At 49.0% G+C, this 24,558-nt stretch overlaps 1 protein-coding gene across 3 annotated transcripts in view; it reads left to right on the top strand.

Moving 5' to 3' along the window:
* Positions 1-10,568: 10,568 nt before the first annotated feature.
* Positions 10,569-24,558, top strand: part of E2F2 (E2F transcription factor 2) — a 22,071-nt gene continuing 8,081 nt past the window's right edge. The window contains exons 1-6 of one of the 3 annotated variants that reach the window (XM_019650107.1): positions 10,569-11,208; positions 16,673-16,778; positions 18,644-18,863; positions 19,685-19,840; positions 20,940-21,054; positions 23,550-23,742. In XM_019650107.1, the coding sequence (XP_019505652.1) occupies positions 10,957-11,208; positions 16,673-16,778; positions 18,644-18,863; positions 19,685-19,840; positions 20,940-21,054; positions 23,550-23,742 (1,042 nt within the window). In that variant the 5' untranslated portion in view covers positions 10,569-10,956. Of the gene's footprint in view, positions 11,209-16,672; positions 16,779-18,643; positions 18,864-19,681; positions 19,841-20,939; positions 21,055-23,549; positions 23,743-24,558 lie in introns of all 3 variants that reach the window. The other 2 variants (XM_019650108.1, XM_019650106.1) reach the window with 2 other exon arrangements.

The raw sequence follows: 24,558 nt of genomic DNA, 5'->3' as shown, positions 1-24,558 counted from the left end.
TCCAGGTTGAGCTGTTGTTCAGCATCTTAGCTGTAGAGGGCAGTGTCACTGGCCCTCATATGTGGGATCTGAACCGGGGTCCTCTGGCATCCCAAGCCAACTCTTAACCAACGCGCCACTCGGCCAGCCCAACATATGAAACTTTTAGACTAGTGCTTGGCACAGAATAGGAATCCCCAAATGCTAGCTGTCATTCATTATCTTAGCATACCATGTGAAGTGTGTGTTCTCATACATTGTATAGCCATCTGTGTTTTCATATAAAATAATAATGTCTCATTTTTTTTCTTTAGTAAAATTGACAGTTCAGGAAGATGTACAGATTTTTATCACATGGCTTTGTGAGACCTGGCACCCAGCCAACTTCTCACACAGTCACACATGTGCATGTGTGTCTACATGGGTATGTAGACACACACTTTGAGAAGGCTGTAGGACACTCCTGCTTCCCAGCGGGGCAGAGATGAGCCCTCTCACCTTGGAGAGCTGCCAGCACTCTCCCTCTCGCTCATCATGCTCTGTGGGGTAAGACAAGAAAGGGTGCTCACCTCTCAGCAGGAGCATAGTCTTTAACAAAACTGACCTGGGAGGAAGTCCTGGCTCCAGCTGTTAACCTGAGTGTCAGAGCCTGGGTTCCGAGTCCTGGCTCTACCCTCTCCTTACTGAGCAACTCTGGGCACATAGCTTCACCTCTCTGAGCCTCAGCTTCTCATCTGTGAAAGGCTGCTGACCATTTCTATCTTCAGGGTGGTTGTGAGAATAAGAGACATGCATAAAAAGTGCTTGGCACATAGTCATTGCTCTATAAATGAGAGCTCTTAAAAGCCTGGCTGTTTTTTTAATTCGGTAAAAATTATCTTTTATATTACTCTTTAGTAAAACAGGGCTATGGTCTGTGGGCCTTACATAATCAATATATTTTATTGCTTTGTAACACCATTAATCCAATAAAGGTGTTTTGTCCTAAAATTTTATTTCATATTTTATTCATATTTTACAATGTCTGGGCAAGTCATTGAAGCCCACTGAGCTTCAATTTTCTAATCTCTAGAATGTGAAAAATGCCTTCCTCTCGAGGTTGTTTTCAGAATTCAATGAGATGATGAATGTGAAAGTACTTTGTAAATTATAAAGTTGAACAAGTGTAAGGGAATTTTTTTGCACCCCACCCCCTTCCCTCTCACTAGGCTGAATTCCTCAAAGACAAGAAGGAGTTTTATTTACCTTTGGATCCCAACATTGAATGAGTAGTAATAAATTTAATAATGGTGATGGTGATAAGAACTTTCATCCCTTGAACACTTACTGTGTATGGGGCTCTGGGCTAAGTGCACTGTAATGGACGGATGAGTGATAGACATTTAAAAGTTATTGGTTCCCTCTACTGATTATTCAAAGGTGAAGGGATTGTTTTATTTTTCCCTTGGGCAAGCTCTGTCTTCCATACCGCAGAAAAATTTATTTTATTCTTGAATCTTATACATTGTTTGGCCAATCCAGTTGAATAACAATAACAGCAATCTTTAGTTTCCTTATCTATAAAATAGGGCTAATGATCAACTTGCCTCATATAAAGGTGTCCCATAAATGACAATAACTCCCTTACTCCTTCCTTTTCTCCCCACCTACATACGCACCCTTCCCTTGGAAAAAGATGGTGGTGACAGGACAAGATAATTAAACTGGGCAGCAGAGCACTGAGTCCCTTAACCCCTCTGAGCTTTTGTTTCTTTTTGGCACAGAGTGGCAGATCTTTCTGGAACAATTCCCTGATTCTGAGACCCTCGATTCCTACTTCTTCAGAAAATCTCCCTTATCTGCCATAGCACTAAAGAGTCAACTCACCCAAAATATTATATCACATGCCTGTCCCCTATGATCATGTGTTGCATATTCTAAGAAGGCAGGGTTGTATGTTAGGGATTTGATTTCTGTTTTTCCAAGCATCTTCTTATCATCATCTCACCTCATCTTGTATAAACCTTTCAAAGTCCCCAAGTCACAGATGGGGCAGCTAAAGCCCAGAGAGAAGAGGGCCTTGTTAAGGCCACAGAGTGAATGACAGAGCCAGTCTTATGACCCAAAACATGCCGTGAGCCTGTCTGAGCCCAGGGACTCTCTGAGCACCTTCTTGACACCAGGCTTTGTGCTTGGTGCCTCCTCACAGTATTTTTATAAAGCAGGTGTTGTCCCCACTTTCCAGATAAGGAAACTGAGACTTGGACAGGTAAAATAACTTGCCCAAGTCAGACAGCAGTAAGAGACAGAATCATGACTTGATCAGGGCTGACTCTAAAAATGTGTGATTTTTATTTATTACCCAGGGGCCTCTGCAGCTTTGCCGTTTTGGAACCTCAGAAAGATGGCCTTTCCTGAGTTTCTGCAGCAGTAGTGTTGTACCCCAATGCAAGAAGTGATTACCGAGGCTGACCCCCTTGCCCCAGTATCTCAGCCCTAACAGCAGGGGGTCAGGGGATTCCCATAGCAGGGCACGCAAGGCCCCTGCTGCAGCAGTGGTCTGCATGGAGTGCTCCCCCCTCCCCCCCAGCCCATTGTCTCTCCAGGAGACAATACAGATAAAGGACCCAGCCTAGTGGGCTGCCTGCATCAATCTGTAACCATGGAAACCCCTAGGGAGACAATTCCAAAGCCCTCCCTGCCACCCTCCACCCTGCAGCTGTGGCTCCAAGAACCCAGCCTCCAGCAGAAGGGGCCCGGCTGATAATTGCCGCCCCCTACCATTACCATCACCAAATGGGACACAGCTGGGCTCCCCTCCACATACATCCTCCCCCAACCTCCAACCTCCAGTCCCAGAACTGGTATTGGCAAAGGGGCCTTGGATGCGTTTAAGACTTAAACCTTATTTCTTTTGCAAAAAGGTCAGTTCCAAGAGCTTCCGCACTGGCGAGATATGTCCTTGATCGCAGGATTGGGCATATGGAAAAAAAGGGCTCAGCAGAATTCATAATTATTGAACGCTCCTCGAGACCCCTGGGAAGGGCTGAGGTCCTCAGCACGTGACTTCCCTCTGGTGGCCAGTTGCTGCAATTGTCAGGTGAGGCGCTGAAGAGAAACAAAAATTACCTCTTCTTCCTGGGTACTTACTGTGTTCCAGATGCCCACACGCAAGATCTAATTATCACAACCAACCAAAGAAATGTGTGTTCTCATCCAGCTTTATACGTGCTGAAGCCAAGGCTTTCTGAAGATATGCAGAAGGAAGACATACAGAGCAGAGGGGTCGAGAGGGGTCAGCCTATTCCACCATCACCGGCTGTGACCTTGAACAAATTACCTAAATTCTCCGAGTCTCAGTTTCTTATCTATAAAGTGGGAATGATAATAACACATACCTCATAGGGATGTTATGATGATTATATGAGTTAGGATTGATAAGCTTTCAGAACTGGTACTGGCACACGGTAAATAAAATTCCAGGACCTGACACTCAAGCTTGTATGCCTTCAGGCATATCATTGAACTACTCCTGGCCTCAGTTCTTTTACCTGTAAAATGGGGCTAACTATGACTTCCTTATAGGGCTGTGGAGATAAAGTGGATTTGGAGTGGGAATGTGCTCACTCTGCTGCTATTAGCATCATTTTTGTTTTTTTATCTGCCTTTGCAGGGAAGAATAATCATGGAGAGGGGAATGGATGAGATTATACAAGGAGAAGTTATGCTTCTCCACAGGCCAGGAAAAGGAGGTACCTGAGGATTTGGGTTCCTCATTTTTCCCCATGAAGAGTCATAAAGAGACTGAGAGTGGCCAGAGACTTTCCTGGGAAGAGATAGGGCGTGGTCTTTCAATTATTGCAAATACCTTTCACTGAGTTCAGTTCAGTAGTTAATTCTTATGCTTCTACCCTGCGATAACCACTGGACAGGATATTGACGTGTGAAGATAAAGAGGAAAAGGAGCATCTTAAATCTGGCAGAGAAGATAGAACAGAAAAACAATTGTAATTAACAACGTGAAATGATGACAGACTGAGATTCCTGACAGGAGGTAGGGAGCAGGTCAGAATCAGCTTCTGAGCAGTGGGTGGTATAAGCTGTCAGCAGCACCTGACAGCACCGGGACTCCAAAGACTGAGTGCCTTGCTTATTTCAACAGAGTTCTGAGCCTTATTTTTCAGTAATAGTAATTTGATCTGGAGTCTTGATTTTGCATCCCAGGTTTCCATTCCATTAGTCTGAAGAGTTGAAATATACCCATTCTTATTGCTGTTGTCTGAGCTCATGTGAGCATAGAGGGTACGCAGCATTCTCAATGACCTGTATATCTGAGAAACTTATGTCTGAGGGCAGGCCTTTTGTCCTGGTGGAAGAGGTGGAGAGAGACACCCCAAGCAGGGAGAAAAGCATGGGCAAACAGGGAGAGCAGGGAGGTCAGAGGTGGAGTCTGAAAAAGTGTGTGATAGAACGTAAGGTCCCCGTGTAACAGGGACTGCAGATCAGAGGGGCCGGGATTGGGGTGGCCAGGCTACTGTGGGGAACTACAATACTTGCCAGACCTTAAGCTATAGAGTTCAAGCAGGAAAAAGCAGGAATACATTGATAGTCACAGGAATTGTAGGTGGTGCTTCCCCAAGCTCCTCTCGGCACCACTATTGGGACCTGAATCCGACTGCCTTCCTCCAATGTGAGGCCACCACCACAGGACCAGCATCTGTGAAAAACATCTCCAGGGCCTGGAAACATCTGGGAAGAATCTGGCCAAGCTGGTAGCCCTGACCTTCCCAGCAGGGCTGCATCTTTCACATCCTTTTTCTCCTCCCCAAGCCCATAGGGGGTTAACTTGTTGACTAGGCTAGTCAGCCTCGCAGGCCTTTGGCAGGTGCCTGCATTCACCTCTAGATGGCAGCCTTAACCCTTAAACCCAGAAGCCAGAGAGCAGGGAAAAGGAAATAACATAGGAAGTCTGCGCACCCACACTCTCAGGTGCACATCATTATCTCTATTTTACAGTTGAGAAAACTAAGCCTCTGAAGGGTGAAGCCACCTGTCCAAAGTCACACAGATAGGCTGGCACAGTGGAACTCCGCTTCTCTGACCTCAGTTTCCTTATCTGTGAGATGAAACTGACCCACCCTTAGTCTGCTTTCCATTTCTATAGATTTGCCTATCCTGGACATTTCACATACATGAAATCATGCAATATGTATATGGCATTTTGTGTCTGGTTTCTTTCACTTAGCATAATGTTTTTAAGGTCCATCCATGTCGTAGCATATATCAGTGCTTCATTCCTTTTTTGGCTGAACAATATTCCGTTGTATGGTTACACCACGTTTGTTTACCCATTCATCGGTTGATGGACATTTAGGTTGTTTCTACTTTTTGATTCTGAACAATGCTGCTTATGAACATTCAGGTACATGTTTCTGTGTGAACATCTTTTGTCAGTTTTTGTGGGTATATATCTAGGAGTAGAATTCCTGGGTCATATGATAACTCTGGGTATAACTTTAGAGGAACTGCCCAACTGTTTTCCAAAGCGGCTGGACCAATTAACATCCCCACTAGCAATATATGAGGGTTTCAATTTCTCCATATCCTGACCAAACACTTGTTAGTCAGTCTTTTTTTTTTTAAAGAAATTTTATTGGGGAACAGTGTGTTTTTCCAGGACCCATCAACTTCGAGTCAAGTAGTTGTTTTCAATCTAGTTGTGGAGGGCGCAGCTCCGTGGCCCATGCGGGGATCGAACCGGCAACCTTGGTCTTATGAGCCTGCACTCTAACCACCTGAGCTAACTGGCCGCCCTAGTCTTCTTTTTTTTTTAAAGATTTTATTGGGGAATTGGGGAAGGGGAACCGCCATGTTGTTGTCCTTCAATCTTAGTTGTGGAGGGCGCAGCTAGCTCAGCTCCAAGTCCAGTCACCATCCAGCCTCCCATCAGCAGCTCAGGGCCGCTCAGCTCAAGGTGCCGTATTCAGTCTTAGTTGCGGATGGGCATAGCTCACCATCCCATGCGGGAGTCTAACCGGCAACCTTGTTAGGAGCATGTGCTCTCACCAGCTGAGCCATCCTGCCACCTGTTGGCTGCTCAGTGGCAGCTCAGCTCAGGCACAGCTCACTGGCTCATGTGGGAATCAAACTGGCAACCCTGTTGCTCAGAGCTGGCACTCTTAACCAACTGAGTCACTCGGCCGGCCCCCAGTCTTTTTTATTATAGCCATCCCAGTGGGTGCGAATCTCATTGTGGCTTTTCAAACATTCATGTAGTATTTACGAACCTTACATTCCAACAATTTTCCAGTAAAAGTATTATCACTAGCAGAACTTCTCCGAAGTAGCAACTTGTTTCTTTTTTTTTTTTTAAACCCTTTTCTCTACAATTACCTAAGTAATACATGCTTATTGTACAATAGTTAGAAAAAACTGGGCAGGCCGAGTGGCTCAGTTGGTTAAGAGCTCGTTCAGGAGTGTGAGTTCTGAGCAACAGAGTCACCGGTTCAATTCCCAGCCCAAGCTGAGCTGCCAACAGGTGGCAGGATGGCTGAGCTAAAAAAAAAAAAAAGAAGAAAGAAAGAAAAAGAAAAAACTATACAGAGAAGCACAAAGAAGATGGAGGCAAAGAGTTCCTCCCTTCCCATCGCTTCAATATGGCTTCTCTCTGATTTTGGATTCATGTAAACGGGTAACATACTAGGGGGCCTTGGAACAAGAAGTCTATGTCTTCAGGAAGCTTCTCTCCAGTATTTTCATAAATTAGACTCTGAACAAAGGGAATCTGAGGCATTTTTCAGGAGAAGATATACCAGGGATGATGAGGGACACCACTGGAATAGGAGTTTGCTTTGGGGGCTTTTCCAGGGCTTTTGGGCCTGGCAGGAAAAAGGGCTTCCTTCCTTACCATCTGTGCAACCTCAAGCAAGTCACTTAATGTCCCCCATACCTCAATTTCTCATCTGAAAAATGGGATTATGCATCCCTCATTTATCTGGTTGTGGGGCACATTCCACACCCAACAATGTCTGCAGCCCTGGAGCCCTAGTTCATTGGCAGAACGTACCCTCTTTTACATAGGGTACTGGAGCTAAGCCCTTTGTTCACAATGGCTCAGTGCCTTGGGAGACAGAGATCTGAGTTCTGATCCTGGTTTCATCTTTAATCAGCCCTCAGTCAAGTCCCTTTATGTTTGAGCCTCAGTTTCCTCAACCGTCCAAATCGTACCTATGTTATAGATATATAGATGTTATAGATGGGAGGTTTCAACATAATGATGCACGTAAAGTACCTGGCTGGGAGCTTTATACTGAGAAAGCGCTTGAGAAATATGAGCTATTATCACAATCCTTGCTGACTGCAGCCCCACCATGTGCCTGGCACTCTCAGGGAGGAGGGCACAAAGGTGAAAACAGAGCCTGGGTCCTGCTCCCCAGGAGTTTGACGTGTCGCTGGCTGTCTGACTTCAGACTCTTTGCTCCTGTCATTCCACCATTTGAGTTTGGGCCTTGAAGGATGACGGATCAGATTTGAGCACAAGGAAATGGAAGGGAGGACGGGCCTTGTGTATATGGAGCCATGTAAGCAAAGCCTGGGAAATGGGAACGCGCAGAGCATGTCAACATAAGAAATGTCCAAACCTGCAGAGAATTTTTATGAGTTTATTTGAGCCAAACTGACGCCATATGCTGGGGGTAGGGGTGGTGGGTGGGGCAAGATCTCAAATGCTCCAGAGAAGAACAGTTTTGCAGTTTCTTTCATGCATTTGAACGTAGGTGGACATGGGAGAAAGCAAGTTGAGGATTGGATTACAGGATAGTTATGTGCTTTCTTGAGGGTTAATACCCCCTCTGAGGGGTATTCTGGCATTTCAAAAGTGTGTTAACCTAGATTAGCAAGAACAATGGACAGGGCTGGCTTAAACTTTTCACTAAAGAATTTATATGCCTGGGGTGAGACTACCCACCATGACCTGCCCAGTTAGGAATTTATAATCAGATCACCCTGTGAGGTTACTTTCTATAGAATCCCTTTTTTTCCATCCACAGGTATCCATGGAAAACTGCAAGCATTTTAGTACCATTGCATGTGAGGGCCTTGCCTGGTTCATCTCACAAAGTTTAGCTAAAAGATATTAAGTACCCACTATGCATGCACCCCTCTGAAGATTTTATATCCAACGCCTTATTGACCCTCACAGTAAGTGGAAAGGTCACTTTTGCCATCCCCATTTCAAAGATGAGGAAATTGAAACTCAGAGAGGTCCAGCGGCCTGACCAAGAGTACAGTGCTAGAGGCAGATGGGGCAGGAATTCAAGGTCAGGGTGACAGATTGCAGATCTGTGCCCCTCATCTTTTGCAGGAATCAATTCCCAGGCAGTGAAACTCTAAAGCCAGCCCCAGCTGCCTGAAACTCAACCACAGAGAGCTGGCTCTCACCCCTTGCTGGCTCCCTTCTTTTGTCTCAGCCCCACCCTGCCACCCCCATTTCCCTTCCTGGCCCTGGGGCCCTGCTCCTTCCTTAGACCTGTTCTGCCACAATTCCTTCCAGGTTCCCACATCTGTAAAATGGGGATAAAAAGAGTGCCTGTCTCAGAGGGGTGCTATGAGAATCATGGGAGATGCCCAAGAGCTTGGAGCCCAGCACGCAGTAGGTTCTCATAAATATTAACGATCATCATAACCACCACCATTTCAATAGTGTCTCTGAAGTCCTATGAAATAGGCTGAGTGGAAGCATTATCTGAGACGTGGAGCAGCAGTTCGTCCAGTCACTCAGCTAGGAACTAGAGAGTGGGACTTGAATTGGGGCCTCCTTGCCACTCCTTGCTGGGAAGATGAGCTAATCATATAACCTGTATTTATTATACCCACCTTCCACATGCACGGCCAGACCCTAGATGCTGAGGGGCATTCAGAAAAATCCCTCGAGGGAGCTTATAACCTAACTGATAAGGCACAGAAACAAAGCCTTGTTTGTTGAGACAACACACAGGGTCCAAAGAGTGCAAGGGGCACTCTGGTAAAAGGGAGGCAGGCACGGAAGCCTTCCTGGAGAAGGTGATGTTTAAACTGGGCCTTGAAGGACCAGTGAAAAATGTCAACTGGAGGGAAGAGGTCTATGTACTGGAGAAAAGACCAGAGATATAACCACAGCTACCATTTCTGGAGGTTCCTTATGAACTGGGCTCTATGCTGAGAGCTTTATTTACATGCGTTATCTCATTAGATTTCCCCAGAATCCAAAGAGGTGGGTGTTATTAGGAATGAGAGTTTACACAACTTGCCTGGGGCCACATAGCTAATAAAAGTGATAGGGCCTGGGTTTAAACCCAAGGCTGCTGCAAAATCTGGGCTCTTAATCACTATGCATTATTGCCACCTCAGCCTCATTATCTGAGGATGAAGACCAGGTCTTAAGCTGGGGACTGATTCCGAAAGGCCTTCAATACCAGGATCAGACATTAAAAAAAAAAATAAAAAATCACAGTACCAGGCAGGAATCCGCAGACCTGGAATTTAACAGCAGTTTCTAGCAGCTCTGCCATTCTCTAGCCAAAGTCACTTCTCTGAGCCTCAGCATCTCTAAACTAGAGAGAAAAGGAATGTAAATGGATTATCAATAATAAAGGCTCTTAAAGAGGGAGAAAGGCTCTGTGACAAAAGGATTGTTTAGGAGAAACCTGGAGATATTCAAATGTTTACTGAAAGTTGGGCTCTGGGAATACAACTATGAACCAGTCAGCTCTGCACTCTGGACCCCCACCCACTCCCCCATCCATGCCTGCAAGGGGCAGGCCACAGTTTAGGACAGTTGGGGAGGAATCTTTTACTGGAACAAACAAGGGCTGTGGAAGCTGGCCTGTTCCAGATTGGACGGCCAATTCTCCAATCAGCACATCTCTGTGTGAGCTGGGGCAAAGTACCTAGCCTCTCAGACTCTCCATCTTCACCACGAAGATATTCATTCCTCTTCCCAAGATTGTTGGATTAAATTACACACATGTAATCATCTAGCAGTGTGGCTGGGCATACTGTAGGCGCTCAATAGATAATAGTTTTCCCCTATGAAGAGGTCTGTTAGGCTCCGCCCCTCGCCTCCGTACCAGGAAAGAGAACAGGTTCCTGGCTTGCGTTTTAGCGGGGAAAAGGATAGAAATGCATATATGCTAGCTAAGCAACCTAGCCAACTAACAAAAGGCCCTGCACCCTGGGTAATGTACCGCTGGATCTGGGTTCAGGTCAGACCTCGGCGCCAAAATGCCCCTCCCCCCAGGGAATTCGGGCCCATTCTCCAGCGCACTCCGCACTGCTCGGCTGCCTCTGCACCGTACGGGAACCACCCTTCCAGTCGGTTTCGCGAGCGACAGCAAGCGTGCCGGCCCCTTTAAGCAGCAAAGATTGTGTTGCAATCGCCGCCTGGGGACTGGTCCTTTCCGGAGGGTGGAGCCTATGCAAGTTGCAGCGACCAACGGAAAAGCGGCGTTTTCCGCGGGAGATCCGAATTTCGCGGCACGTAGTTTGGCGCTAAAAAAAAAAAAAAAAGAAGAAGAAGAAAAAGAGGCAGAGAAAAGCTCAGGGACTAAAGAGCAAGGCGAGAGGCGGCGGGTGCGACCCGCCTCTCTTTCCGTGTCCGAGCGCATTGCTTCTCCGTCGACCCCGCGGGCACCCCAGAGACCCCTCCCCGGAGCAGGCCGGACCCCAGGCGCCAAGGCCTTCGGGTCGGTCGGGCCGTCCCGGGTCTCGGCCAGCCTTGGGGCGGGGCAGCGCCTGACTGTGCTGCCGCCGCAGCCGCCAGGCGATCTCCAAGCGGGGATCTCCAAGCGCTGTTCGGCTCGGCCGCGGGCCAGGAGGGGAGGGTCCGACCTTGCCCCGCAGGCGTCCATTGGAGGCTTCCCCCGGCCTCCGTTCCATGCCGCGGGCCGTGTGAGCCGCCGCGGGCTTCCGAGCCGGCAGGTGCCCGCAGGCGCGCCAAGGGAGCGGGGCGCTGGACTTGCGATGCTGCGAGGGCCCCGGGCCCTGGCTCCGGCCGCTGGACCACCCTTCAAGGGGTTACCCGTGATAAGCCCCACCGAGCTGTGGCCGCCCTGCCTCGGCAGCCCCCAGCTCTATCCGGTCACCACTACCTACTACACCCCGCTGTACCCGCAGATTGTGCCTCCCACTGCGGCGCCCGGCACCTGCCTCGACGCCACCCCCCACCGACCAGAGAGCCAAGCTGTGCGATGCGTGCCGGCTGGCCGGCTGCCGGTAATTCTGGGGACCCCCCCCCATCCACCTACCGCTTCCCCCTATGCTTTCCGGGTGTGGGAAGGGAGGGAGGGGCGCCTGGGACCCAGTATGAGTGAAGCAGGTCAAGTTTGGGGAGGGAGAAGGGGAACTTTCAGAACGACCCATTACCCCGATATCTGAGTAGAAGAACCCTTCATTTTCAGACTTGGGAATGCAATAACTTCATCTGTTGGATTGGGAGTGTGGAGACCTAACCCACTACCCCCAGCGCACCCTGTGACCTTGGGGGGAAGTCCAGGGTGCCAACTTTGCTGTCATTCATTCATTCTTCATTCATTGTTTGGCCCAGAAACCAGTACTGGGCACCTGCTATTGTGCTGGCACAGAACTAGGCCTGGAGATGCTGTGGGGACTTTAAAATGGGGGGGTGGTCTCTCAGGTTCAGTCTGGCCTGGACAGACTCCAAATTTTCCATCCAGCTAACTCCTTCCCAATTATCTGCCCTGGGTCCTCCCCCCAGGCCTAGTCTTCCAGACAGCCAGTAGCAGGTGCAAGTTGGGGGCAGCCCCCTGGGGTTCCTGTTCAGATTGACTGTTCCCTACTCAAGCCCCCAGGCCTGTTGCCAGGGAGGGCCCAAATTGTGGTGGCACTAGGCAAAGGGTGTGTTTTGTGGGAGCGGAATTCCTGGATGGAGCCCAAGAGAATCTAAACAACCATAGGGTGGGGGTGGAGTGGGAAAAGCCGTAGGCGCTGGGGGTGGTGGTTCGAGAGCCTGGTTTCTGGTCTTAACTGCCACTAATTCACTGTGTGTCCTTGGACAAGTGTTGGCCCCGGCCTGGGCTTCAGTTTCATTTTCTTGAAAATGCATGTGTGTATGGAATAGCTATGGAGCTAACTCATTTCGGATCACTTTCAGCTCCAGGTCCTGGGTTGTGAAAACAGGCTCCAGGGAGGGGTGATGGGAGTGTTACTGGTTTACTTAGTCTTGAGGGGTACAGGGATAAGACCACCCCCCTTGAGGCATCTGGTCAGACCTGTGTCAGTCTACAGACACAGACCTCCCGCCACCGGCCGTTGCTGGATGCAGGCAGAGGCCCCACTCCCTGCTACTGGAATCATGCTTTACCCATGTTCAAGGCTTTAACTTTCCCAGAGCCTCTTCCTGCATATTATTTCCAACTAGGAGGAAGGAGGCAGAAGAGGTATTCCCATTTTACAGGTCTAGCAGCCAAGGATAACTGGGTATTTATCTTGTGTTCAGCATCTTAAAGCCTAAAACAGTTTTGAACCCTGTGGAGTAGATGGCATTAGTAGCTTCATGTTGCAGGGGGAAACTGAGGCTCAGAGAGGGAATGTGACCTGCCCACGGTCATACAGGGAGATGTATGACCCACAGCCAGGTGATCATTGGTCTCTTCCCTGCAGCCTTGTCTTTCGCCAGTACTCCCGGACTTAGGAGCTAGGTACCACCCAGGAAGGGGCTCAGTGGCTGGCCCAGTCTCCTCTGGCCAGCTGCTTTCAGGCACCCAGGCAGAGTTTCAGTAACAGCTGTGGTTTTGAACTGCTTCCCTTCCAGAGGAGCCCAAGTGCATCTGTTTGTACCTCCCTCCCTGAGGGGCTCAGTGTTCACAGCAAGAATGGCTCTCTTTTACTGAATGCCTCATGTGTGCCAGGCACTGCTTGGCACTCTTCACATTCGTTATCTTGGTCAAGCTGCTTGGGATGAGGCATCTTACAGATGAGGAAACTGAGCAGAGATGTGAAGTCACTTGTCCAAGTCACAAGCCAAGAGGTGGGAGAGTCTCCTTGTATCATGACCACCCTAAAGGCCTACCAGGCCCAGAACCCCCTCTCCTGTTAGTCCCCAGATGCCTGGTGCTCCCAGCCCTAGGACAGGCCTTGGCCCCCTGCTTACTCATTTACCAGGGTGTGGCCTGGAGCAGCTCCAAACCCAACCCTGGGTGTGGCCGCTTGCTTTGTGGCCAGGCTGCAAAGTGCAGGGTGAATAGGATTTGTCAGCCAGCTGCTGTTTAAAGGGACCTCAGGCACTGCCCAGGGATGGCAGCCAAGTTCAATGGCAGAATGAAGGCCAGAGCCCAGGTCTCCTCACCCCATGTCTAGTGCTTTTTCCACCACTCTCTGGAGAAAGCGTGGGATGCTCATCTGCTGATTCCCTGCTCCCACCAGGCACACTGCATCATTGTCTTTCATCCCTGCAGGAACCTGTGAGGAGGGTGGGATTCTGCCCAGTTATCCTTTCCTTTTAATTTGTAATTTCCAAATTTCCTCTGAGAACCATGAAAGAAAGTGAACTCTTTACTAAACAACCCTACAAGGCGGGTTGGATGAGGAAATGTTGGCTCAGCGAGGCAAGGCAGTGAATCCTAGGCTGCCCAGCAGCAGGTCTGGGATCTGGAAGCAAAGCGCTCAGCACCGTACCCTTGCTCCTGTTGCCACTGTCTAACTTAGGACTTGGGGCTTAGGATCAGCCTGGCTCCACTCCCTCTGTGACCTTGGGCAAGTCACTTCCCTTCCTTCAAGCCCCGGTTTCCTCGCCTTGCTGCCTGTAGTGGGGTTGTGTCTGGTGGGCTCTGGCCCTCTCGCTCTGGGGCTGCCTGAGGAAGGCGCTCTGCTCTTGGCCCTCGGTTGGCCGGGTGGCCTTGAAGCTTAACCAGGTCGTTAGGAAACAGCCAAAGGGGCTGCCTCACATGGTCTAGTTTAGAGCCAAACTGGCTGGCTCTGCATGTGGTCCCAGACCGCTGCACATCCCTGTCTTTTCTGCTTACCTCTGAACTTTCCCCTTGCAGGTGCCCCTGACACTTACGTGACAGCGCTTGGCTGCACTGTCTCACTGAATCCTCAGCAGAGGTAGAGCAGATTATCCCCATTTTACAGGTGGGGCTCAAGAGGTCAACCGACTTGCCCCACTCACCCAGCTAAGAAGCGGGTGGAAGGGCTAGATAGAAACCCAGGGTGTTCTGCCTCCAAGGCCTGTGCTCGGCCTCTCCTTGGTCTTCATCCTCCTGGGCTTGTCGTCTGCTACTACTGTTCTGCACACTCAGGCCCTTCCATGAGCTGATTTTTCTCTGGGCAGTGCCCAAACGTGTCAGAAAGATGTTCTTGGGTGGGGGACGCTTTGTTGCTTAGGGACTCAGTACAGGATAAGGGTGAGGGAGAATGAGAGAAGCGGGGGCCTGGTAAGTGGCTGTAAAATGATGGGGGGCAGGTGGGTATAGCCAGGCCTTGGTTCACATTCCAGCAGATTCTGGGGGAATGTGTGTGGGATGGAGCTGAGGCAGCCTGGTACATGGCTTTGGAATCAGACAGACCTGCGTTCAAACTCTGCCTCTGTCCTTTGTGTGACCTTGGGCACGTGGCTTAACCTCTCTGAGTCTCCACTTCTTGTCTGCCAAGAGAGATTGCCAGTACTGATGTTGCAGGACTGATGAGCATGTGACAGGCCTAGCACAGGTACTCTGGTCAAGGTTCTCCCCTCCTCCCCACTCTTCAGGTAGTGTGGTTTTCTTGGCGTGTTCTGTGAACTCAGCAGGGGCTGGCTCCTGTTGGGTGGGAGAGGTAGATGGGGTTGGGGAGATTCTGGGTTGCCCCACCTCTGCGTCAGAACTCAGCCTGACCTCCCTTCTTCTCCCTGTCCTTGGGGTTCCTTTTGAGGAATGAAGGATTTTGGGGTCAATAACCTCCGTCAGGATTGATAAAGGCCTCGGAACTCACTAAGTCTCAGTTACTTCAACTGTAAAATGGGGATTAGTGGTGTTGAGAAGATTTCAGTGAGGTGATGAATGTTGGGGTTTGGCCCAGGACATGTGGCAATTCTCAATGAATGATTGGGGCCTTTCTCTAGAGATAAGATGGGGCTAGAGCAGGTCACCTTCCCTAGAATCTAGGAAGTTGCCAGTTGGGAGATTAGAAAAGGAATATTCCAGAAAGACTTCAAGAGGAATGAGCAGGGAGGTGTTTGGATCATGTCCAGGTCTGGGTAGGTGTGGGAGAGAAGCATCATATCCAGGTTCCTCAAACCAAGTAGCAGGCCTCCTCAAATCATCCCAGGAAGACTTCCTGGAGGAGGTGTGTGGGGAGTGTGCAGTACAGAGGGGAGCTGACAGCAGGAAGAACTGTCATCACTTCCCACACCTGTCAGCCCAGCTGTGCTCAGCAGCGGTTAGAAGTTTCAGACCTGCTGAGCATGACCTCACCACCAAAGGTTAAAATAGGCCTCTTTGTCCCAGCCAGGGTAGGGGTGACTAGATGACTGGGGGAAGAGGAGAGGAACAACATGGGCCTAGCGACCCCCAGAAGGGTGTGTCAAGGAAGATGCAGAGACTGGATTTTAGGGAAGGGACTCTGCATTTCCTGAACACCTACTGTGTGCTAAACCACAGGCTGAGCACTTTATAGAAGTTATCTCCTTGAATCTTGACAATGGCCCCCTGATGGAGGTATTTTCTGCCCCCATTTTACAGAAGAGGAAACTGAGGCTCCTAGATGTGGAGCATTTCCTCAAGTCACACAGTGAGTTTGTGAAGAAGCTGGGACATGAAGGCCCAGGTCTCTGACCCCAGTGCCCTAGTGCCCCAGTGCCCTAGCCCTGCCCCTGCCCAGCCCTAACCAGGAGAGAGGCCCCTTCTGGGCCAGTGCAGCTTCTGCGCCTAATTGAGGCTGAGTGGCAATGGGGTTGAGAGGAGCAGATGGGTCTGCGGTTTGATTTCCCCAGCAGGTGTTTCCCAAGCTTGGCGGGAACAAGGAGGGGGAGCTGGGGGACCTCAGCTGCTTGTCCTTAAGACACAGGGGACTGATTCATTGTCTGCCCCTCTCCGGAAAGAAAGAATGGCAAATGGAGTCTATTCAGGAGGCCCTGAGGCCCTTCAGCTGGAGCCCCAAACATGGGGGTAAGGGATGTTTGCACTGCTTCCTGATGTCAGCACCTCCCTGGGGTGTGGCACCCATCCAGGAAGTCCCCTGGGCCTGGGCGGATGCCCAGCCCCACCCTGATAAGGGCCAGCTGTGGAGCTGTGATGGGCACCCAGTCTGGCTGGGCCAGCTGCTTCTGGGGGGGAGGGGGGCTCTCCCCAGCCTGATGTGGTTTAGGCCCCACCCATTCCTTCCTTCCCGCATCATCCTCTGTGTATGGAGGGAGAGGGAGGGGGTAGATGTGGAAGTGACCTTGGGCCTGTTATTAAGGAACCCTGAGCTCTTGGCCAGACTGGATTTGGTAGGGTCTCAAGTGCATGGGCCTCAGGGGATAGGAATGTTGTGTGTCTCTCAGAAAATAGGACTTCCTACCCGTGAAAGCTCACTTTTCAGGTCACTGCTATTTCCTTACCAAGTACAGTGATGTTCACCAGGACTGGTGGTAAACTGAGGCAGGAGGTGGCTGCTGGTGGCTTTAGTGCTTTGGGCCCAGATTGGGGAAAGACTGAAAGAGGAATAATTCTCAAACTCTGCTTCTCTTTCCCTCTCCAAGGCGAAAAGGAAGCTGGACCTCGAGGGAATTGGGAAGCCTGCAGTCCTGGAATTTCAGACTCCCAAGGGGAAGTGCATTAAAGTGGATGGCCTCCCCAGCCCCCAAAGTAAGCTGTGCTGATGGGACATCTAGGGGCAGGCTCAGGAGACCGGGGTGGGGTGGCAGGGGCAGAGGGCAGCAGCCCTGCCCAAATCATCAGGAGTAATATTTGTAGCACATTTCCCGGTTTATAAAACAGTTTCCTGTGTATTCTCTCACTGGATCCTGCCAGGTAGGTAGGATTACCCCCCCTTTTACTGATGAGGCACCTTAAAACTCAGAGCTTGAATGGCTTGCCCAAGGTCACATGGCCAGTAAGTAGAGCCAGGACTAGAGCCTAGTCTTGTACTGCTTTTCTCACACCATACATTGCTCTTGTGATCTAAACGTGATGACCAACGATTTATTTGGGAGCTTAGTATTTTTAAAAAGTTTTTACATTTAGTTCATTCAATCTGACCTTTTCTAAAAGAGAGAACCCAGCTCAGAGAAGAACAGGGTCTTTCTCCCGTATGCAGACAGCTAAATCAGTGATTCAGAGGGAAGTGAAGCTTGGATTAATCCAGTCTATGCTACCTCAGAGATTTTAAGATCCAGAGGCCACCGAGGTGGTGACTTCCTAAAGCTAAGTTGGAAGGAATTTCCACCTCTTCATATTTTCAGTCAATATTCTGGTTAGAGCAGGAGTTTCAGCACCTGTGTTAGGGAGGGGGAGGAAAGCTAATTTGGGGGGTCAGAGACCTAATGAAGAAGGTATGTGACTGGTGGGAAGCATGACAGTCAGGAATTTGGGGGTCTGGGCAGGGCTGTGCCCTGACCTGACTGGCCCCTCCTTTTCTGTGAACCTTAGTTGTGTCATCTTTAAAATGAAGTACAGCTAGATCAGGAATAGCAAAAAGGTTTCCTCTCCAATTGATTGGTAGAGGCTGCCCAAAGCTCTTAATCAAAGGGTCCTAAGTGCACTCATCAATTAGTAATGTCTGCCATGGATGCAAAAGTTGAAAAAGCAGCCTGTGTGCCAAATAGCAGTCATGTATATATGTTAAGCTATTCTAAAGTTCCCTTCTAGAGTAATTAATCTGAGACTTCTCTAAAACTCAGTTTCCTGAAGTAATTTGGCCACTAACTTGCTATATGACTTGCAAGTCACCTAAATTGCAAAAGTTCTCTTGTGGTTTAAGATGCTGCAGCTGAGATGTGGTCTTGTGACATCAGTTTATTAAGAAAGGGACCTTTTTTCATGAACCTGCCCCATTGGATATTATAGGACTGACTCCTCTCATTAGTCTCTACATGGAAAGAAAAGGCAAGTCTATAAAAATGTTCTCAAATGCAAGGTCATCATTCCCTCCCTATCCTAATACCAAATTCCTGCAATAACTGGCAGGATGGGGTAATGGTTAAGAAGGAAGACTCTGGAGCCAGACTGTCTGGATTTAAATCCCAGCTTTTGCCACTTTCTAGCTGAGTGAGCTGAGCAAATTACTTAATCTGTCTGTGCCTCAGTATTGTCATCTATAAAATGGGGATGGTTACACATCAAGCTTATAGTACGTTGTAAAGATTAAATTTGTTTTATATCGAAAGGTGTTTAAAACAGTGACCTACACACAGGGAGCATTTATTATTGGTGGTGGTGGTGGTGGTGACGACATGGCTGCCCTAAGCTGTGGTGGAAACTAGGAGTTAGGACATCTGGTTCCCAGCCCTGACACTACCCTTTGGCTGTGAGACCTTAAGCAAATCACTTTCCCTCTCTAGGTATCAGGTTCCCTATTTGGACAATGGTGGTGAATGGCTGCCTGCCTCACAGTGCTCTAACTGGAAAGTGGGTGCTAATGTGAAGGGTGGTACTTAATGGGTCCAGGTCAATGGAGGATGCACACCAGGCTTACCCTTTCTGAGCGGTGACTGGGCCCCTTTCCTTCTTAGCTCCCAAGTCCCCTGGGGAGAAGTCTCGGTATGACACGTCGCTGGGGCTGCTCACCAAGAAGTTCATCTGCCTTCTGAAAGAGTCCAAGGATGAGGTCTTGGACCTGAACTGGGCTGCTGAGGTGCTGGATGTGCAGAAGCGGCGCATCTATGACATCACCAATGTGCTGGAGGGCATCCAGCTCATCAGCAAGAAGGCCAAGAACAACATCCAGTGGGTGTGAGTGCCTGGCCTGGGGCTGCTGGCACCAATGGGTGCACATGCTGGGGGCAAAGCCACAGGCAATTACCCAGTGGCTGTGCATGTTAGGGGTGGGGCTGAGAACAACATCCAATGGGCACAAGTGCTGGGGGTGGACCCAGAGCAACATCCAATAGGTTTACATGCTGGGAGCAGAGCCAATGTATTTAAGAGCAGGGTGGACAAGCAGGTGTATGTGCTGGATTAATAGGATAGCATGGCAGGGGTCGGGTGGAGAATGATTTCTGGGATGTGTAAAGGTCTGAGAGAGGACTCCATACTCTTGTGTGGGATCCCAAGTTTCCCCTCTTCTAGTTTAGGAAAGTCCCCTGGGAGCTGGGTGGTAATAACCCAGACTCCTTCCAGCTCTGAGCTAAGAGTACTGCAGGCTCCTCTCCTCACTTCTACAAGGTCCTAAAGCGCATACCTGCACTCCCTGGCATGAACGCTAGGAGAACCCAGGCAGGGGGGTCAGAACTGAGGTCACTCCAGCTCCCTGCCATTTGGGGGATGCTGGGGCAGAGGGTGTACAGAGTTGAAAGCCCCCAAAAGTGGGATGACTCCCTGATTTGTTTCTTTTCCCTAGCCCAACTCCCAAACCCCAAGTTCCAATCCCTGGCAGCTCCCTAGGAGCTGGACAGGACCGCTGATTTGCACAACCCAGGAGCACTATCATAGACCATGTGGATTGCCTCATCTGGGATTTTGCACCATCTGTGCAGCTCTGCACAGCAGCCCTGGGGGTGGGATTCCTGGGTGTGGACTGAGACTGACACTGGGGGCTGCTTTGTGCCTAGAAGTAAGGGAATGTTTGAAGATCCCACCCGGCCTGGGAGGCAGGAGCAGCTGGGACAGGAGCTGAAAGAACTGATGAGCAAGGAGCAGGCCTTGGACCAGCTCATCCAGAGTTGCTCTCTGGACTTCAAGCACCTGACCGAGGACAAGACCAACAAGAGATATCCTCTTTGGTTGGGAGAAGGGGTCAGGGAGCAGGGGCCTGTTACATACTCGTATCTTTCCAGAGTTAATGTAATACCTCTCTATAGGGACTAACTCAGCCTTGGGATCTGACATCTGTTTTTTCCTTCTCAGTGGCTTTTCCTCTCGACTCCATTGAAGTCATTTTCTCATAAAAGTAAGAAAAGTACATTTCTTTAAATCTGGAAAATGGAGAAAAGAAAGAAAACAGCTGCCACCTTAACACAGCCATTGTTCTTTAACTGTTCACAGGGTATGTGTTATTTAAATATAGTGTGTGACTGCTGTACATAACAACATTTTATATCCTGCTTTTTTCCACTTAGTATATTACCATAGACATTTTTTATGTTGTTACAAATCCTTCCTAACTATTTGGTTGATCCACATGAAATGGTGGCTATTAGACCATTTTTAAAAAACCTATAAAAACAGCAATCTCATAGGGTTTAAATGGTTTGAGAATTTCCTACTCTGACTACACTCTGGTTTGTTGATAGGCCTAAAACTGACATTCAGATTGATTCTAGATTTCTGCTTTTATAAAGCAACAAAACGATGAATGCCTTTGTATATAGAACATTTCCCTATTTTTTAAAACATTTCCCTTGGTTAGATTCCTAGGATTGAAATGATGAGGTCACAGAGCATGGACTATGCTAAGGCTTTTCATACATTTTTTCCAAAATGGTTTCAGCGTCTCACTAGTTTTGGCTATGACCTTGTATTTTTTCAAGGAGCCTAGGCATTGTGAGAAATTTAAAGACATAAGACATGTCTCCCTGCCTTCTCAGAACTAGTCATCTAGTTTGAGAGATGAAGTGTTTATATAAAAAAAAAATTGACAAAAGACAGCATTTTAAAATATGATTTATACCCCCATTTGCTTTCTAAAGGGATCCAAGGTAGCTTATGATATTAAAAGAACGGGTTACAGATTTTGGTTATTTCTAAGCTATATAAAAAGGAGAAAGAGATTTTCAGGGGGTTAGGAGAGGTGGGTTGGATTTCTGCCTGGTGGACTGCGGGTGTGAATTTTGACCAGACAGTTACTTCTCTTGACTTTCCTGCCCCTACACTGGCCTATGTGACTTACGAGGACCTACGTGCTGTCAGTAACTTTCAAGAGCAGACAGTGATCGCTGTCAGGGCCCCGCCACATACGAGACTGGAAGTGCCCGACATGAGCGAGGTGAGAGGGGAAGCTGTGGGTAGGGAGCAGGGTTGGAGGGCCCCGGGCAGCTCTGCAGGCTCTGTCCCTGGCACTGCTCAGCCCCATGCTTCCCCGGTCCATGCTGGTGTGCACAGTAAAATCAGTGGTCTCTGAGCTGGGAGAGAAATGGCAGAAGCTGGAAAGGGCAACAGGCTCTGGCCTGAGAAAACCTCTGTTCCTGGTTTCTTTCTGTGTACTTGCACACAGGCATACGTGTGTCCACACAGCGGTGTCAGTGCTCACGATAATCCTTTCATGCTAACCAACCAAATTCTTTTTTTTTTTTAAAGATTTTATTGGGGAATTTGGGGAGGGGAACAGAATTGGGGAATCAGGAGAAAGGAACAGACAAGTTGCTGTCCTTTTGTTCTTCAGTCTAGTTGTGGAGGACGTCGCTTCACTGGCCCATGTTGGTATTATCATTGCATTCTTCCTGGGTGAGGCAGTTGATCCCTGGCCATTGGATGGCCGCTCACAGCGGCTCACGCTGGTTGCCAGTCACTCACGGTAGCTCACGGCAGCCCATTGCAGCAGGGGCTGCAGCCTATGCCGTTGCCAGGGACTCACAGCAGCCCAGCTCCAGGTTGAGCTGTTGTTCACCATCTTAGCTGTAGAGGGCACAGCGTCACTGGCCCATGTGGGATCTGAACTGGCAGCCCTGCTGCTCCCAGCTCACGCTCTCAAGCCAACGCTTAACCCATGCTCCACTTGGCCAGCCCGAGACCCAGATTCTTAACGTTCCCTACGAGGCCCTCCATGCTCTGCCCTTGCCAGCCCGCTCTGGCATGCTGCCCTTGTTCGCTGTCTTTGCTCCAGCCACACTGATCTGCCTGCCATTTCCCTCCTACACGAAAGTTGTCCCCATAGAGGACCTTCACACGTGCTGTCCTCTCCAGCTGAAATGCGCTTCCTTCTCTGTGCTTGGTTTACTGCGATTCATCCTACAGGCCTCAGCTTGAACGTCACTTCCTCACGGAAGCCTTTCCCGATCACTCTCACACCTGTGCTTTCCCCCACCCGCCACATGATTATGTTCTGCCTCATCTACTAGAGTGTAAACCCCACAAAAACATGTTCTACTCATGCAGTACCCCCAGCTCAGGGCCTGAGAAGGGCTCAAGAAATAATTTGTTTAATGAAAGAACTTTAAGATAAATAAGGCCCTGCCCCCGGCTTGGAGGAGCTCAGAACCTAGTGGGGGAAAGACCCACGCAAGTAGTGATGCTGTGATTTATAGGCTGAAGATGTGCTTTGAGGGTCCGGAGCGAGGAGAGTGGAGGAAGGGCCCACAGGTGGTGGTAGTTAATCTGGGTCCTAAAGAATGGATAGGACTTTTATTTATTTATTTATTTATTTTGAATTAAGTCTTTTATTTCATTTATTTATGATTATTTTTATTTATTTATTATTCAAGTATAGTTGGCATACAATATTATCTTAGTTTCAGGTATGTAATATTGGGTTGTTGGAAAAGTCATGACGTATTTTTTTCTATGTTTTTCGTTGCAAAAATGCGTCATGACTTTTCCAACAACCCACTATAATGATTCCACAATTATATACCTTACGCTGTGATCACCACACTAAGTCTAGTAATCATCTGTCACCATGTAAACTTATCTCAATATTATTGAATAGGATTTTCACCAGGTGAAGTGTAGGGGTAGGTGGAGGGCACTGCATGGCAGGACTGGAGACCTGAGTGCCTGCTGGAATGGCATGTGTGTAGTCAGTCGTGCCTTCAGCTGCGGACCTGTGGTAGAGAAGAGGCAGGGGTGGGAAGTATCAGGACACTTGATTGCAAGTAACAAAAAGACAAGTCCAATGGGCTTAAGTGAGGGGGGGAGGGGAACTAAGTGACAGGTCCAGGGGGAAGATTTGGAGATTGCAGGCCAGGCTGGCCGCAGCGACTCACGTTATGACTTTAAGCCTGCCTCACGCTCTCCATCTCTCACTGTGCCATTCTCTGTGCTGACTCTGTTCCCAAGGGGGCTCTCCCTTTGTGGTAGCAAAGATAGCTTTCCTGATACCAGCTCAGCCATCCCCATGGGAAAGGAGCTTCCATTTCCAGGTCTTGGTTCTGATGCTGGTGGAACTGACCTGAGTCACGGGCCACCCTGAACCAGTCATCGTTGCTCTGACTTTCTCATCCAGCATCCCCAATTCACCCTTTGGAGTTGGGGAAGGGTGCAGCCCCTCCCTGCTCCAACTGCCTGACCTGATAGTGGGGGAGGAGTGATTTCCCAAAGGAAAATCCAGGCATTCCCCCTAAAAGAAGGGGCCTGGGGGACAGACAGGCAGACGCAGCAGATGTCCACCAAAGGCCAGACGAGACAGGCCTCAGCACGCAGCTCGGGAGTTCAGCTCGCTCCCTCTTCTCGATGGTGGGAGTCACGTGTGTCCATCCATATACACTAACCCGTGAGTTAAGTGTCCAGCTGCCTAGAGCCATGACCTAACTTCTCTGCCTCCAGCAGAACCTGCAGTTACACCTGAAGAGTACGCAAGGGCCCATCGAAGTCTACCTGTGCCCGGAGGAGGTGCAGGAACCGGACAGTCCTACCAAGGAACCCCTCCCCTCCACTTCCACTCTCAGCCCCAGCCCTGACTCCACCCGGCCCAGCTGCAGCACCAACCCTGGGATCCTGGAACCCATGGCATCCCCAGGTAGGGCCCTCCATCCTGAGGGACAGAAGGTGGGGAAAGCAACCAGCCTTCGTTTCCTCTTCCATGCCAACATTTGCTGGGTACTGACCTTCTACCCAGCGACCGGGGGTATAGTCCTCCCCCTCGTGTGTGCATTGCAGTCTACACTCTATAAATCCCCATGCGCATTCCTTGTCTCACTGACAGGCTAAGCTCTCTTTGCCTCAATTTCCTCATCTGCAAGTTGGGCATAGTAATTAATAGTATCTACTGCATAGGTTGTTGTGAGAATTAAATGAGTTAATATATGTAAAGCCTTAGAACTGTGCCTGGCAATGACTCCTAGCTACTATTATCATTATTGCCACTACCACTAGTACTGCAGCCTCTATGGCAACGACTGACAGAAAAGCTCCTGGCACTCAATAAGCCCACACTGAAGGGGAACTATAGGTTTTTTGAGGAAGGCTCAACACTCTCTTGCGAGATAATAACTAAGGTTTTTTTGAACCATGACTGTACCTGATACATCCATTTTCATATTATTCCTCACAGCAATTCTTGAGATAGGTTTTATTATTCCCAGTTTAGAGGTTAATAAACTGAGGCAGAGAGGTGATGTGACTTGCCCAAGGTCTCCCCGCTGGGAGGCAACAGAGCTGTGTCTTGAACCTGGTTTCCATATTCCTAGCCCAGTGCTATCTTTTCTTTTCTTTTTTTTTTTTTTTTTTTTTTTTTTTTCTTTTCTTTTCTTTTCTTTTCTTTTCTTTTCTTTTCTTTCTTTTCTTTCTTTCTTTCTTTTCTTTTCTTTCTTTTTTCATTGGAGAACAGCCATGG

Source organism: Hipposideros armiger, unplaced genomic scaffold, assembly GCF_001890085.2.
Source record: "Hipposideros armiger isolate ML-2016 unplaced genomic scaffold, ASM189008v1 scaffold_138, whole genome shotgun sequence".
NCBI classification, from domain to species: Eukaryota; Metazoa; Chordata; class Mammalia; order Chiroptera; family Hipposideridae; genus Hipposideros; species Hipposideros armiger.
This window is presented reverse-complemented; position numbering and strand designations above follow the sequence as displayed.